Source organism: Diabrotica virgifera, chromosome 2 (genome assembly GCF_917563875.1).
Source record: "Diabrotica virgifera virgifera chromosome 2, PGI_DIABVI_V3a".
In the NCBI taxonomy this organism is placed as follows: domain Eukaryota; kingdom Metazoa; phylum Arthropoda; class Insecta; order Coleoptera; family Chrysomelidae; genus Diabrotica; species Diabrotica virgifera.
Window position 1 is genome coordinate 261,004,169 of NC_065444.1, and position 16,105 is coordinate 261,020,273.

Below are 16,105 nucleotides of genomic sequence, written 5' to 3' on the forward strand. Positions count from 1 at the left end.
TGAAATTTGTTATAAGTCGTTTTCAAAAAAATGTGACTTAAAAGTACATATGAGAGTGCACTCTCAAGAGAAACCATATAAATGTGAAATTTGTTCGAAGTCGTTTTCTCGATCAAGTTCTTTGAAAAAACATATAAGATTGCACACTGGAGAATAATCTTATTAGAGCCGATTTCTCATATCGAATTCAACTCCAGTTTAACATGAACTTTTAGTGAACGTCAGTTTAATGTCAAAATCGTCATTCTCAATTCACGTTCAACTGATGACAGTTTAAACTACGTACAGTTTAAACTACGTTCAACTTAAACGCTGAAATTCGGCCGTTCAGAATACAGTTCAGATGATTTCAAGGATTACGCATGCGTTGTATTATTACAACTCGACATGAAACGTTGTCATAATATAAATATAACCTATTATATTATATTAAGCCTAACGATAACATAATTTTTGTTTTTATTACATTTATGTATAATTACTAAAATTACTGCTTGACTATAAATACTTAAATTTAACTTTATTCAGAAACAGCACAAAAAAGATCATACAATAATTTTTCTCGGGTTTTTGAAAACTATTGAAAGAAAAATGCTACTTAAATATAAATAAATTGAATGAAAAATTTTTCTTGGTAAAAGGTATCTATATTTATTTAAAAACCTTTAAAAGGGCCACAAATATCACAACAAAACGTGATACAAAAGGCAACTTTGTGTTGTTGCAACAACACAGTTGCTTTTCACCTCCCTCAATGGGATGACTTAATTATAACCCACGTGCCACGTGGGAGTCATATGTTGCCCCAAGGCCTTATCCATAGGGATTATATCCATCCTTTGAATTCCATAATTTATTTAAACATGTATGACATTTAGTCAACTTTTAAAAGATTTTAACCTTTGTATTTTTGGTGGTTCAGCATATTAGGCTTGTAACGCTAGTGATGCTCTTTTTAGAGAACGAAAACGTTTTGTTGTAAAATCGAAAAAATATACCTTTTACCAAGAAAAATGTTTCATTAAAACTTGTAATTAATAGTATACAGCCAGCTGCAGGAAATTCTTCCTTATGGATACTTAAATATAAGATTCATTCTGCGGAGTTTAAAAATTAATAAACGATATATAAAAACAGATTTTTATTTATATTTTTATCTCAAAATTTGTTAATAAAATATTGTACCGTACACCATACAAATACTAGGAAGTAGGCTCAGAACAGTTGATACACTTTGTATCTCGATAGTATCGCTGCTCAGTCGTAGTTGATGATCGGAGGAGTCGTTTTGGAACTAGGGAACAAAAGATGTAAAAAAGAACAACTGTTCACAAAAAATGAGCGTCACAGTCTTTAAATATTTGAGGATGTTGCCATGTCCCATTTATGCTCACTCTGCTATGGCTCTACAGCTACAGCCCATTCAGGCCCTGGCGTACTCCAACATCCACTAAACATCTCTTTCCTTTGCTTCTCTTCTCCAGTTGTCTACCCTCAATATCTCTTTAGCATCGTTTCTCACTTCGTTTATCCATATCTTCCTTGATCTTCCTATTGGCTGCCGTCCCAAATAATTCCACTGAGCGTTTTACTAGGTGCTGTTATTATTGTATCTTATGTTCTCTCATGATCCATGTCTCTACGCCATTGCTATTGGTCGTATGATGGTTTTATATATTTTGAACTTCACTCCCCTATGGATATCTTTGGATCCAAACACCTGCGACAGAGAAAAGTATGCTTTGTTAACCAGCATTATCCTTTTCTGTATTTCTTTCTTCTAGCTGTCGTCCTCAGTTATTTGTAAGCCTAGATGTGTGAGATGTTTTAATACTTCAATATTTGCGTCGTCTATTGTCAAATTTTGCAATTTTCGTTGTTTTCTTGCTTGTATTAAGGCTTTACCTAGTTTTTCTTACTGCGATGTCTCTTGTGGTACCTACTATGCAATATATGCAATATATTTTGGCAGCTCAGCAACAATAAATCTTCTGATCGATTTACCTTTACATGGGCCTACACAACCTACTCTATACTTGGCTAGATGGCGCTACATAACGAATACTTGCGAATATTTCAGAGGTATTTTGATAATGACCTCGGAAGTGGAAATCAAAACGTCAATAAATTATATCTTAACAATTAAATTGTGAATTATTTCCCAATAAAATAGTAAATTGTATAATATGCCACAAAGAAAATAGCTTCAGAACAATATTAACAAACCGGTATGGCCTAGCGTTATACAAAATCTTAGGAAATTGGAAACCTTGTATGAGAAACTGGCAGATTGTCAAACTTTCAGCAAATTTAAGACGATGTAGAGATACCAACTTTATAGTCGAATCATCAATAAATTTTGTTTTGAAATTAAATTGTGGCTTATTTAAAAATAAAATAGTAATGCTTTCTGTGGTTTTCCGGGTTTGACACCGAGTTGAATAATTTGGTTAAAAAAAACATTTTGATGACGTCATAATATATACACTACATTTACTTTTCGATTAGTTGTAGGGACTTAAAATGGCAATACTGCCGGCTTTCCACATTCAATAAGCTACATACCTATATGCGATATTATTATAATTTATAGACATGTAAACATGAGTGTAGTCATTAGAGTATCGATTTCATTATCGGCTTCCCAAATTAAATTAGCTTTGAGTTATTATAATTTATACACATGTATTTATGTTCCATTCCACGAACATACGCCTGTTTTGGATTACTTCGACAACGAATATTTTACTGTGTAACATAAGAAGTACGAAAGTAAATGGCGCTAATAATTATTCCAAAATAAACAACAATAATGTAATTTGCAATTTACTTTCGTTCTTCTTATTTTGCACAGTAAAATATTCGTTGTCGAAGTAATCCAAAACAGGCGTATGTTAGTCGAATAGGGTATAGCATTAAGATTGTTAGTATCAATTTCATCTTCAAAATAGAGGTAACTATTTCTTTAGTTTTTTAATATTCTTTTAAAAATCCTTGCTTGTTAATTGCTTTTTTTTATTCATTAATTAATGAATTTTTCACCAACTATGTATTCAATGATTACAATAATTTATATTCTATGCAATAAAGAGACTAGTAATCGAGAAGAAAAAAATTGACAAAGTGCTATTAATGGTATACTGTTATTATCGAAACGAGTAGGTACATTTTGAACATATTTAACAGTTAAAATATAGAGAGGGGAGTGCTGAACGATGAAATAATAAGCAATAAGCGAGTAATGCAGATAACCACTGCTTAATTTAACAATCGTATTACGTTACCTACTCCTTGTAAATGAGTATTGTTTGAATCTTCCGATGGACGATTAAACATCGATATTATAGTCATGATACTATAAATAACAAGATAATATATTGCACATCCTGAAGTCGTGACGTAAGTGGAGACCTTACGTTTATAATGGTTCGTAATCAGTAATCATTCGTAATGTCCGATTAGTTTGAATTGTTCGCGGTTGTAAGCTAAGTGTATTTTATCTTTGACAGGATTCTCGACACTCAATTTTCATCACAGACTCCATACAAATCCCAGTTAACTTTAACAAGAATTCAAATTCAACTTCCGGTCTCCAGTTACGTCATCATGCGATAACTCGGACGTATTTGAGCTACGGGAAGATACTATCTCGTTGTTTATAGTATCATGACTATAGTGGAATAATAAGCAATGTTGCCGATTTTAGCGCTTCCTTCAATGTGGTATATCTAATTAGAAAGTAAACGCTCTATAGACATCTATATGAGCCAGTGATGTGGGAGAGAGGGGATGCGGCATACAGTGAGGTAGATGGGCTCAGTTTCACTCGCAAAAACGCTCCATCCAATATGGCGGAACAACTCTTTGGTAGTATATTCTGGTCTATATAAAATATATAATTATAAAATTATATTATATAAATATATAAATGATTAATCATTTTAATAACTAATTAATAACATATTCCATATATAAAAACCTACCCGTCGTCATATTGGATGAAGCACAAAAGTGTCAAATCAAGTGGTCCCATCTAGTAAATACAAAGGGCGCGTTCGGACGACCACAGCGTCTGGACAGCTGAGCCAGCAGTAGCTGTCGCACGTCACCGCTGGAAGTCAGCCGCTGAGAGATTTACTAAGCTTTCCCTATCACGACTGGATACAACCACTCAGCCGATTTCTGCTGACAGCCAGCCGCTATGGTGGTCCGAACGCACCCATTATCATCCCTTATGTCGTATCCCCTCTCTCCCACATCACTGGTATGAGCTCTCCAGACATTGAAAGCTCATGGCTTCGTTTATTATTGTTTTCCATTATTTTTCGAATGCAAGTATTTTATGTGCAACAAATATTTTACATTAATTTTCGTTTTAGGTTTTCAGGAAAATAATATAACGGAAATAACTGAAGCATTACCTGAACTTCCATGTAATGAACAGCACCATATGAATCCCCACACTGAAGAAAAAATTTTTAATTGTGAAATTTGTTTAGTCTTTTTCGCAAAATGGTGATTGTAAAAATCATATTAGAGTCCACACTAGAGAAAGACCTTTTTCATGTGAGATTTGCTTCAAGTCCTTTTCCAAAAACGCTTTTTTGAAAAACCATATGGTTTCTCACACTAGAAAAACCACATCAATGTAAAATTTGTTTGAAATATTATTCCCAAAAAGCTGGTTTGAAATACCACATGTCTGTTCACACTGGAGTAAAACAATATCAATGTGAAGTTTGTTCGAAGTCGTTTTCCCATCCAAGTGTTTTGAAAATGCATATGAGAGTGCATACTGTTGAAAAACCTTATCAGTGTGAAATTTGTTTGGTGTCGTATTCCCAAAAAAGTGGTTTAATGTTACACATGAGAAAGCATACTGGAGAGAAACCATATCAGTGTAAAGTTTGTTCCAAGGCTTTTTCCATGACAACCTATTTGGAAACACACATGAGAATACATACTGGAGAAAAACCTCATGAATGTGAAATTTGCCATAGGTCATTTTCTCAAGCAAGCTCTTTAAAACTACATAAAGTGAGTATACACATTGGAATCAAATCTTACCAATGTGAGATATGCCTTAAGTCTTTTTGCACAACATATAAATTGAATAAACACATGATGGTACACACAGGAGAAAAACCATGCAAATGTGAGATATGCTTTAAGTCGTTTTACAACATAAATTATTTGATAAGACATATGAGGATGCACACAGGGGAAAAACCGTATCAGTGTGAAGTTTGTTTCAAGTCATTTCCCAGTGCAAGTAATTTAAAAAGACATAAAACTATACATAGTGGCGAAAAACGTTTTCAATGTGAAATATGTGAAAAGTCGTTTAACTCAAAAAGTCATTTGAAAAGGCATGAAGATACACACCGGAAAAAAATGTTTTCAATGTGAAATTTGTTCTAACCCACCTTATGTATAATATCCTTTTAGAGAAACATTCAACAGCTATTCCCCTTCTCATTTTTAAATTACTCAGCGGTTCAAAAATATATGCCGGTGTACATCATTTTTCGATTTGACAGACAAAAAGAAATTGAAAATAAAAGTTGTCAAAACTTTAAACGCGTTTTTCTCAAAACTGCATTCTTCAAAGGCGGTGGACATTGTAAAACTCAAAAACTACATAACCGATCCACTTTAAATTTTTCATAGATTTTCATTAAATATTTCATGAGGTAACGATGTGAAGTTGTTTCTTGTTTTACGCTTATTTTTTGTTTAACAATAAATATTATGTTGATTGTCATTATTTTTACAAAAAAAATTCTGAGTGATACCATAAAATCAAAATGGTTAAAACTAAAAAACTCGACAGCGTTACCTCGAGAAACTCATAGCAATTAAAATCTTTTTGAATTTTTTGTTTCACATGATCCAATGACGAGCTTTGATGTTTTTTTTTTTTGGAACATTCTTTGAATTGTGCTGTTTATGTTTATTTAATTTAAAGATAGAATAATTTTACCATAGTTTCAAAAAAAAAGTTCACAAACATTATATGCTTGAATCCCCCGCTTCCATCGAGTGCTCGCCTATGGTGTGACGTCATTTCATTCTTGTCGTAAAAAACTGTAGGTCTTCAAGATTAAAAGTCCATCGAAAGTATGCAGAAGCGCAGTGAGTTCTGCGACTATTCATTTGAAGTTGTCAGCGCAGAAAAACTGCGTGACTTCTTCAAAGCCGCAGAGTTTCATTACTGTTTGATTGTTTGTTGTTTATTTGGGTTTATATGACTGCGGACACTAAATCCATTCGCCAATTTTACTATTTTTTATTTTATTAGTCATTTTTTCGTACCTTATCCTAAAACTAATACTAATATTAATCTCTAATAAACAATTCTACTAATAAATAATTATTTTTGTATTTTTTGTTATATTATATTTTTTTTTAATTTATTTTTTTTTCTAAATGATGTTCTCAGAGTTCCACAGTAAAAACTGCAACATTCTTCTTTTCTTCTTTAGCCCTCTACTTCATTCGAAAGCTTTTTACTATGGACTGTCCAAGTTCGTCATTCATTTTTTTTATTATATATTTTTTTTATTATATATTTTTTTCTATTATTTTTTTTGCATTTTTTTAATTTTTTTTTCCTTTATTTTTATTTTTTTTTCTTTTTTTTATTTATATTTTTTTTCTTTTCTTTTTTCTTTTAATATATAACAATTTACAAGAAATACTTAAACTATATTTTACAATTACAACCTAAGTCTAATATCTAAAATATGTTTATACAATAGTCGATATACCAAGACATTATTTTCTAATGTTAATAAATAATTTAAATTAATGGGATGGTGGACATCAGTCAAAGAATACAGTGAATTTAAAAACATATTAACTTTATTAGAAATAAAAGAACAGGTCAAAATTTTGTGTTGTAAGTTACCAAACTGACCACAAATACATTGAGGGCTATCAGCTATATTAAGTTTAAATATATATGATGGTGTAAGACAGTGGTTAAATCTCATTCTGCATATGGTTCTTGTCATATCCTTTGTCGACTCCATTTTAGAAAACCAAGGTTTATCTGTTATATAGTTTCTGATTGATCTGTAGTGGTTTCCTGTGTTTATGTTTTCATTAATATACCTTTCTTTCCATTCTTTCTTAAGCTCCTTGAATAAATCTGATTCAATATCTCCAGACGTACAAAGATAATGTGTTAATACTCCTTTTGACACCGCGTTTTTAGCCAATTCATCTACCATTTCATTTCCAGTTATTCCACAGTGGCTTTTAACCCATGCTAACTTAACAGACTTTCCTTGTTGCTGAAGTTCTTTAATTTTATTTATTATATATAATTCAATGTAGTTCACTTTTGATTTAGCATTTATAGCACTAATTTTACTTAGAGAACTTTTACTGTCACTATAAATTATAAACTTTGAATGATTTATATTAGATAAATACTTTAGTGCTTCCATTATCGCTATTAACTCAGCTGTGTATATACTCATAATAGAATTTAGTTTGAACATTTTGCTAATTTTATTACTGCTATCCCAATAGGCACACCCAACACCTTCAATATTTTTTGATGCATCTATATATACCATACAACAGTCTTTGAACATTTGTGAACTGCGTCGGATATAAACACTAATTTTCTTAAAGATAGGGGCAAATTGCTATAGTCCCTTAAAAAGTGTACCTGAACTTGTTCCATAGTATTAAAGTCAATATTATAATTTGGGTTTATGTCATATTTATAAAGTTGTTTATTATAAATTGTCATTTTTGAATATAAATCTACTATATTTAGAGTTTTCTTTTTTATCCAATATTTTTCTGTCAAGTCTGCTAAAAACAGTTGATGTATTTTGGTAATTAAATTTGCCTTTTTTTCATACAATCTCACTAAAAGGCTGATGCCAAGTTTTTTTTTCGTCTTATATCCATCGGCATTTCACAGCATTCAACTTGTAGATTATTTATCGGTGTACTTCTTAGGGCTCCTATACACAATCTAAGGGATTGTGTATAGGAGCCCTAAGAAGTACACCGATAAATAATTCCTGTTTGATATTTATATACTGGGGTAATACATCATAGACTTATTCGTGGAGCATGCCCTGAACATACCAAGAGGGAGATCGCCTGCGCATTACGTTTTCGGAGGGAAATATTCGACCTTACTGAAAGTCCAATTTTGTAATGAGCAGCGTTCTCCCTCTGGGTACGTTCGGGGTATACAGAGCGAAATGGCCTATTTTTACATTAACACGGAGCGAATATGAGCCAAAGCCACCTCTGTATGAGCTAAAAGTAATCGATTTAAAGAATAATCGATTTTACATGTTTTCAATCGAATCTCTTCCACAAATGAAGGATAAGGATGTCAGTCAGATTTCAAAACAAAAAAAAAAGTAAATGTAAATAGTTAAAAAAGGTCAAAGTAAAATAAAATTAGTAAATTGATAAATTGAATAGTTAACAAAATCAAAGCAAACAATAAACAATTTTTAAGTCAATACAATGGAAGTAAAACAAGAACAAGATATTTTTCGGGTAGAAGGATGCGAGATGAAAACAGAAGTTATCGACTTCCCCAATGTTTCTTTTCACTCTTTTGTTAAAACTGAGATTAAAGAGGAAGATGACCAATATGTGGCGGATTCGCTTAAGAACGATACAAAAAACTTTTTAGTTAATGGTTGCTCTTCAAATCAATTAAACATGGACATTTCTGTTGGTGATATCAAAGTGGAGGAAGAGGAGGATAAGCCTGAACTAGTACAAATTGAGAATGGTATGTCTTTTTATGTGTTTCGTATATTATACATTTTGTAGGAGGCAATATTTCTATTATGTAGGTTTCAATTACATTCAAACCCTCTTGTTGGAGTAGCCTTCATGTCAAGCAAAAGTATTCCTTGGATCATTGGTGGCTATACCCTGTTTTTAAACTAGGAGGAGTCAGTGGCGACTCATATAACTTTAGGAAGGTAGTGCCAGAATCCGGGCAGCTCCCTAAATTTTTAGTGATGGCTTCACGATATTGTCAAAAAGGATATAAAATAGAAATTAAAAAAAAATAGGCACAGATATTTTTATCTTATATATGTATCTATATATTTACTATTTTTGGGATGCCAAGAAATTGACCAAAATTGATCAAAACAGTTCCATAAATTAACTAATTAACAATAAAAAAACTCAACTTACCACCAGTATTTACTGCTGATCTACTTTTTTTTTCATCACTAGGTAGGGAATCTGCAAACAGACGTCGGAGGTAAACATTTCCAACAGTGCTGGGTTCCTGAGCTGAAACCTCATCAGTGTCACGTCAACCAGTTTGGCCCTAAATCAGACCTCCCTGCCCTCCGTAACTCCGATGTGGTTGGGACCAGCTAAACCCCACCCCTCTCATACTAAGGCATCAGGATAGAATCACCCGTTAGGGCATGACTTCTCTCCGATGTCCTTCTTTTGCCTGATTCTCAGTCGCTCATCATCACGCATCAGCTTCCGTCTCTCGCATTCATCTGACCACCACGTCCTTTAATCCTATGCTGTCAATCTTTCATTCTTCCTACCACTGCTGATGTACTTGAAGTTTGTTGTTACGATTTGGTCTCTAGAGCCTATTTAGAAAATTATAAAAATAACACTATTCTATTATTTACACACACGCACAAAGTTATTTAATATCACTTTTAAAGTTTACGATATGTGAAGTCCATCCTTCTTTCTTTTTTGGTGGCAAAGTTTTCAATGACTTTATTATTAAAATTGTCAATGCAATTTACAAAATGTCTTTCTGCAGACAGCATACCTAAAGCACTTAGTCATTCTTCCTTCATGATATTTCTGAGGAATGTCTTAATTCGTTTTAGCATTGAAAAACAATGTTCTGCTTCAGATGTTGACATGGGAATGGTTATTAATATACTTAAAAGTTTAACAGTTTCTTCAAATGTACATTTTAAACATTCATCATTTGATAAAACTGATAACGGAACAGCCCCAGAGGTAGTACTTAATTCGTCTCGCTGATACAATACTTGTAATTCAGTTTTAAGCCGAGTTTTGTTTAAAAATAAAAATTATGTGCATGTTTCATTAAGAAATGATTCGGGGAACTTATCCTTATAAGCAGAAAACTTCTCTGACATAAATAAATGAGAAGCAACTAAATGTCCGGAGAAGGTAAACCTTGTTTTTATTTGCAACAAAACTGCATCGCATATCTCTAAGGCTTCCCGTTTTCTGCTGGGCCTGTCCTCTTCAATTCGCGCCTTTTTTTTATTGGTTCATCATTATCGGTTTGTCTCTGTGACGTGTTTATTTATTTTTGAATATTATCAATAATGACATCCATTTGCTCCCTTATACCTTGAATTGCTGCTTCAAAATTCTCCAAATCTTTTTTCACTTTGACAGAATCAGTGCATACTTTTTGCAATTGATGAAAAATAATTTCTATGTGAGGCTTAATTTTATTAAAAATAAATAACCAAAATACAAAATCTTTATCCTGGAGCTTTAATCTGTAACCATTTGCTTCATTAATGGAAGACAAATCACGTGAAGTACTTTGTATAATGTCCATAACTGCAATGAGGTCTTTTCTATTTTCATGAACAGTATGAACACTTCGTGATTGAAAATTCCAACGTGTTTGGCAAGATTTTGGCAACCTGCTATTAACCACCTCATCCAAAATTTTTGTTCTTTGAGGAGACGTTGAAAAGAATGAGCACAAACCAGATAAATTAGAAAAAAATATCCTAGCCTGCTTATTGATGGAACATGCACTTGTCATAATTAAATGCATTTGGTGTGCATAGCAATGAACGTAATTTGCAAGAGGATATGTCTCCTTAATAATTTTTTGCACACCATTTAAGCCACCACTTATAACAGATGCGCCATCATAACTTTGAGCAATTAATTTGTTTGGAGTATGTTTTAATAAGGGATTTAAAACATTTAAAATACATTCAGCGATTGACTTAGCATCATGTCTGCCCGGCACGTAAAATCTCCAAAATCTCTCAACTGGTCTTCCTTTACACAAATATTGGAAGACTATAACTAATTGAAATTCACCAGCAACGTCTGTGGTTTCATCGGCAATCACTGCAACATAAGGAGAATTTTCAATTTCTTTCTTAATTTCCTCGTGGTAAACATCTAACATGCACTCCAGTAGTTCATTTTGTGTTGTTTTTGAGGTACCTTTAAAAGATTTGGAACTTTGAATGTGAACCTTTAAGTCGTTGTATAATTAAGCGCTAAAATTGACCAGCTCCTTAAATATGCCTCTGTTGTCTGAATTTTTCGTTTCGTCGTGACCTCATAGAGCTAACTCAAAAGCTCCACAAAACCTTATACAATTTATGATTTGATTCAAGACATATCGATTCTTATCTACCTGTTCATTATGTTTAATTAGAGTATCACGATAAGCTGAATTTAATTGGGTTTATATAGGTATTTAACTTACCAAGCATTGAAAAGCTAAAAACGTTATTCATGTGCACTTTAGATTTTCTATGTGATTTCAATTTCTCCCATATATGTACAAGATCATCGGTGCCTTTGTTTGACCAAGTCTCGTCACCTCCAAACAAAACGCATACAAAACAGAACAGTTTATTAGTTTGTTCGCAACCACACAACCAGCTATTTTTATCATAAATAGTTTTATTAAACTTACGACAGCGAAGTTTTTGTCCATTTCCACTTTGTTTTTCAATTTTTAAATCGGGTAAAGGCCGACCGAGTTCTTTAATTTGTAGTTTTTTTTCTAACCAAAAACCATTCATTGTCAATAAATAAATTAAACCTAGAAAATAATCAAAATACTATTTATATACCTACGACCAAGACGCACTAATAATTACAAATTAAAAAATATAGTAGAGTATAAACACAAATATACAATACAGTAGTAGATAATAAACACAATAGCGGCAAGCGAACGCGTAAAGAAACTAGAAATAGATATAAAACATTGTATCTTAAGATCTACTAACTTCATTTTCAAGATTTCGAGCCTGGCACGAAAAGTCACATTTAAATGTATATTAAAAGTGCAATACCGCTCTACCTCTATCACTTACAGAGGATGCTCATACAATCTTTCTCTCTTCTGGCGAGCCACTATGATTTTCGGCACCGGGATCATGATCTTCATCCCTTGCAACGCCAAATGACGCATGCGACCTTTTAAAATTTGTGGCTCAAAGTCGCAAACCTTGAAGCAGGCGACAAGTGGATACGTGTATCTTTTGTCTCCCTATATCGCATGCGTCTTGTTGCATGAGCTTGTAATATGCGTCTAGATATGATTCCATTCAGGCGACTTCAGTTTAGTATGCTATGTCTTTGCCAGCAGTCGCGGCAGCATCATATTTGTAATTGCTTTGAATGGTAAAAAGAAAAGAAGTAAACCACGGTGGTGGAAAAGAGGTCTATAATATGTTGGTAGTCAAGAGACGCAGAATAATTTCTATATAAAATTGATTGCAGACGATGAAACTTTATTTAGAAATTTCACACGAATGAGTTAAGAGAGTTTGAGTACTTGAAAAAGTGTGACCAAAAATAAAAAAAGACGATACAAACTTTTGCGAATCATACCACCGCGTGTCCCTTATGTATTTGAATGGCTGGAAAAAGAAAAGTATTTTTGAATTGTGTAAAATTTATTAATTTCTAGCTGAACACTTTAAAAAATTTTGAAAAAATTGCATTGTTGCAAAAAATGCTTATGTTGTTTTTGGCAAGTTTGGTCGGAGGTTGAATTTTGAATTTAGTAAAGTTGCAAAAAGGTTAAAAAAGAACAGCACATAGGGCTTTCACAAAAATACATTAACATTTTTAATCATGGCTGGGTTCAAGGACCCACCATCTTAAGTTGAGGCAACTCGCCTCAACGAGATTTGAATGCAAACCTTTTCCCTTTTTTTACTAGAAGACGAACCGCTCTTTAATTTCAGTTTTTTCCTCTAACGGTGAAATTCACAACGTAAATTATTGATTTTCTTTTTTATATCACTTACAGTACATTCGTATTTATCTGATAACTTCCTCAACGTATCAATCTTTATCTTATTGTCTTTATAAAAACTAATTTTCTTATTCCATAACTCAGGTTAGTTATGAGAGTCTTCAATAAATATCATTTTTTTTTTCATATTCATTTCCATGTCGCACGATAAAAGCTGCACCGATCCGTTGTCTGCTGGATAGCGGCGACACTGTTCAACACGTTGAAATTTGCCGAACGGTGATGCATGCGTCCCACGTCCCACAAGAACAGTCAACATGTGGCATGCGGGAAGGCGACTTGATTCGTGTCGCTTTCTGTCTCTTGAATGGAAAGACTTTGTGTAGTATGCGTCAATGACGCATGCCTCATGTGGCCTAAATGTTGCTTCAATGGAATTACGCCTTTAGAAATCACACGGGAGAACAAACGGCTTATCAGTGTGAAATTTGTTTTAAATCGTTTTTTCAAAAATGTGATTTAAAAGACATAACATGTCATGTAAGACATATACAGTATGTCCCTGTAAGTTGTATCCATATGGAAAACTTTTTTATTATTAATTTTACGAAAAAAAGTTATTCTTTATAAAAAGCTCTGCATGATCCAAAACCTAAGATTTAACCATCAAATATCAAATTTTTTGAATATTATACGAGGTATGTCAAAAAGTTTGAATTTCACTCAAGAGTAAAGTAGCTTTATTTTTCACAATATTGAAAATTGCTATTATGAAAAGTTGTTTGGAATTAAAAACTGTAATCTAGTATAAAATTACATCCTTCTAATTGAAATTTTTGAAGTTATACTTCTTTACCGGCGATAGAGGGTGAATTTTTATATGTTAAAACCTATCAGCCCGGCGCATGCGCATTATAACTTTGTTTTGATTGGATGTTCAAATGACATGTCAAAAATTATCCGATATGGCAGCTTTAGGATAGCTGTGGTTTGGAGGTAAAGGTAAAGGTAAACAAATGTATAATATATTAGTTTTATTGTTGTGAGGACAGAGACAAAAAAGTTTATAATATTGTAGTGACTTTTAAATAGTTTTTAAAAGCAACAGGTACGTAATAATTGTTAATGTATCATGGGTATAAACCTACCTATTTGATCTGCCAAAATACATAGTATGTAATACTTTTATTTATATAATTTGATTACCATCAAAATTTCTATCAATATTCACCTAATATATTGTTTTCTTACTCTATGTTTTGTTGTATTTTTTCAATTCTAAATCATTTCAATTCAAAATTAAAATAATTTGATCAATTTTCAAAATATCACAAGTTTAATCCGTTTAGTTAGTCGATCTTCGTAAATAATGACACATAGTGTCCGTGGCTAAGCGTTGAAGGCGAATGAATTCCAATACCAACCGCGCTTATCAGCGCTGGTTCGAGTCCCAATAGAAACTTTCTTTTTTGTTTTTTTTTAATACATTTTATGATTGTAAGTATATTTATTATATAATTGTATTTTCAGAAAATACGTATTTAGCTAAAAAAATTTTCGACAATTAATGTTTAGACATCATTTGTGGCTTGTTTAATGCGTTTGTGTGTGTTTTATTCTTTTATTATTTTAATTTTTGGCACTGTTCTAATAAAAATGTTTGAGAAGTAGTAAGTATAAATTAGTTTAATATTTAAACAAAATATAAATAAAAAGTATATTAATTTCGTTTAAATCATATAATAGAAGTATAACTTCTTACGTGCGTACAAAGTACACACACATTCTTTTTTTTTGAAAAATTATGGATAACTAACATTATTTTCAGTTATTTTAATCCAGATAACTCTTTTATTATTAATTTTACGAAAAAAAGTGATTCTTAATAAAAAGTTCTGCATGGTCTAAAATCTAAAATACAACTATCTTATGTCAAATTTTATCAATTTTATACGAGGTATGTCAAAAAATATTAATTTCGCTCAAGAGTAAAATACGTTTATTTTTCACAAATCGAAAATTGTTATTATGAAAAGTTATTTAGAATTAAAAACCATGTTTCAGTATGTAATTACATCCTTCTAATTGAAATATTCTGAACTATAAAGGTACTTTACTTTTGATCTAAATTTGTCTTTTTGACATACCTCATAAAATTGATAAAAGTTGATATAATATGGTTGTATTTTAAGTTTTAGACCATCTAGAACTTTTTATTAAGAATCACTTTTTTCGTAAAATTAATAATAAAAGAGTTATCAGAATTGAAATGACTGAAAAAATAATGATAGTTATCCATAATTTTTCAAAAAAAATTTTTTCAATTAGCAGGATGTAATTGCATATTAGAATATAGTTTTTAATTCCAAACAACTTTTCATAATAGCAATTTCCAATATTACGAAAAATAAAGCTACTTTACTCTTGAGTTAAATTCAAACTCTTTGACATACCTCGTATAATATTCAAAAAATTTGATATTTGATGGTTAAATCTTAGGTTTTGGACCATGCAGAGCTTTTTATAAAGAATAACTTTTTTTCGTAAAATTAATAATAAAAAATTTTTCCATATGGATACAACTTACAGGGACATACTGTATATTATCATATTATGATAACGCACACTGGAGAATACCTAATCTTATTAATGTACTTTTTTAATAATTTTTCGCGGGTTTTTAATCACTTATTGGAATAAAGATAAATTTAAGGAGTAATATTTAATTACTCATTAAATATAAATAAAATAATAAAAAAGTTAAAAAACAGATATTTTGTTTAATTTTTTTATTAAAGTTAATAACTTTGATACATACTCCATAGAACTACTATTTACAGGAAGTAGTTCCAATAGAATTCAGTTTCCTTGATATACCAAAATCTCGCAATAATAAAGTATATTGTAACGAAAGAGAACTCTTGACCGCCCCCCGTATTACGGTTCACCACTCGGAACGTGTTGGATAGCAGCTATCGAAGGATCGAGGCGGTGCGTGGTATAAACAGTGTTCCGGAATGTACGGCAGGTATGCACCAACTAGAGATGAGCGTGGATCTCTCCTGAATGTTCCAGAATAATGTTATTGCATATATAAACCGAGGACGATGCTAC

At 31.8% G+C, this 16,105-nt stretch overlaps 1 protein-coding gene across 3 annotated transcripts in view; it reads left to right on the top strand.

The window, feature by feature from the left end:
* Window positions 1–16,105, top strand: part of LOC126880596 (zinc finger protein OZF-like) — a 139,415-nt gene that overhangs the window by 104,341 nt on the left and 18,969 nt on the right. Inside the window, exon 1 of one of the 3 annotated variants that reach the window (XM_050644564.1) lies at window positions 8,353–8,779. The exons of the other annotated variants lie outside the window; for them this stretch is intronic. Within the exon in view, the coding sequence (XP_050500521.1) occupies window positions 8,506–8,779 (274 nt within the window). The 5' untranslated portion in view covers window positions 8,353–8,505. Of the gene's footprint in view, window positions 1–8,352; window positions 8,780–16,105 lie in introns of those variants that run through there. 3 annotated transcript variants of the gene reach the window in all.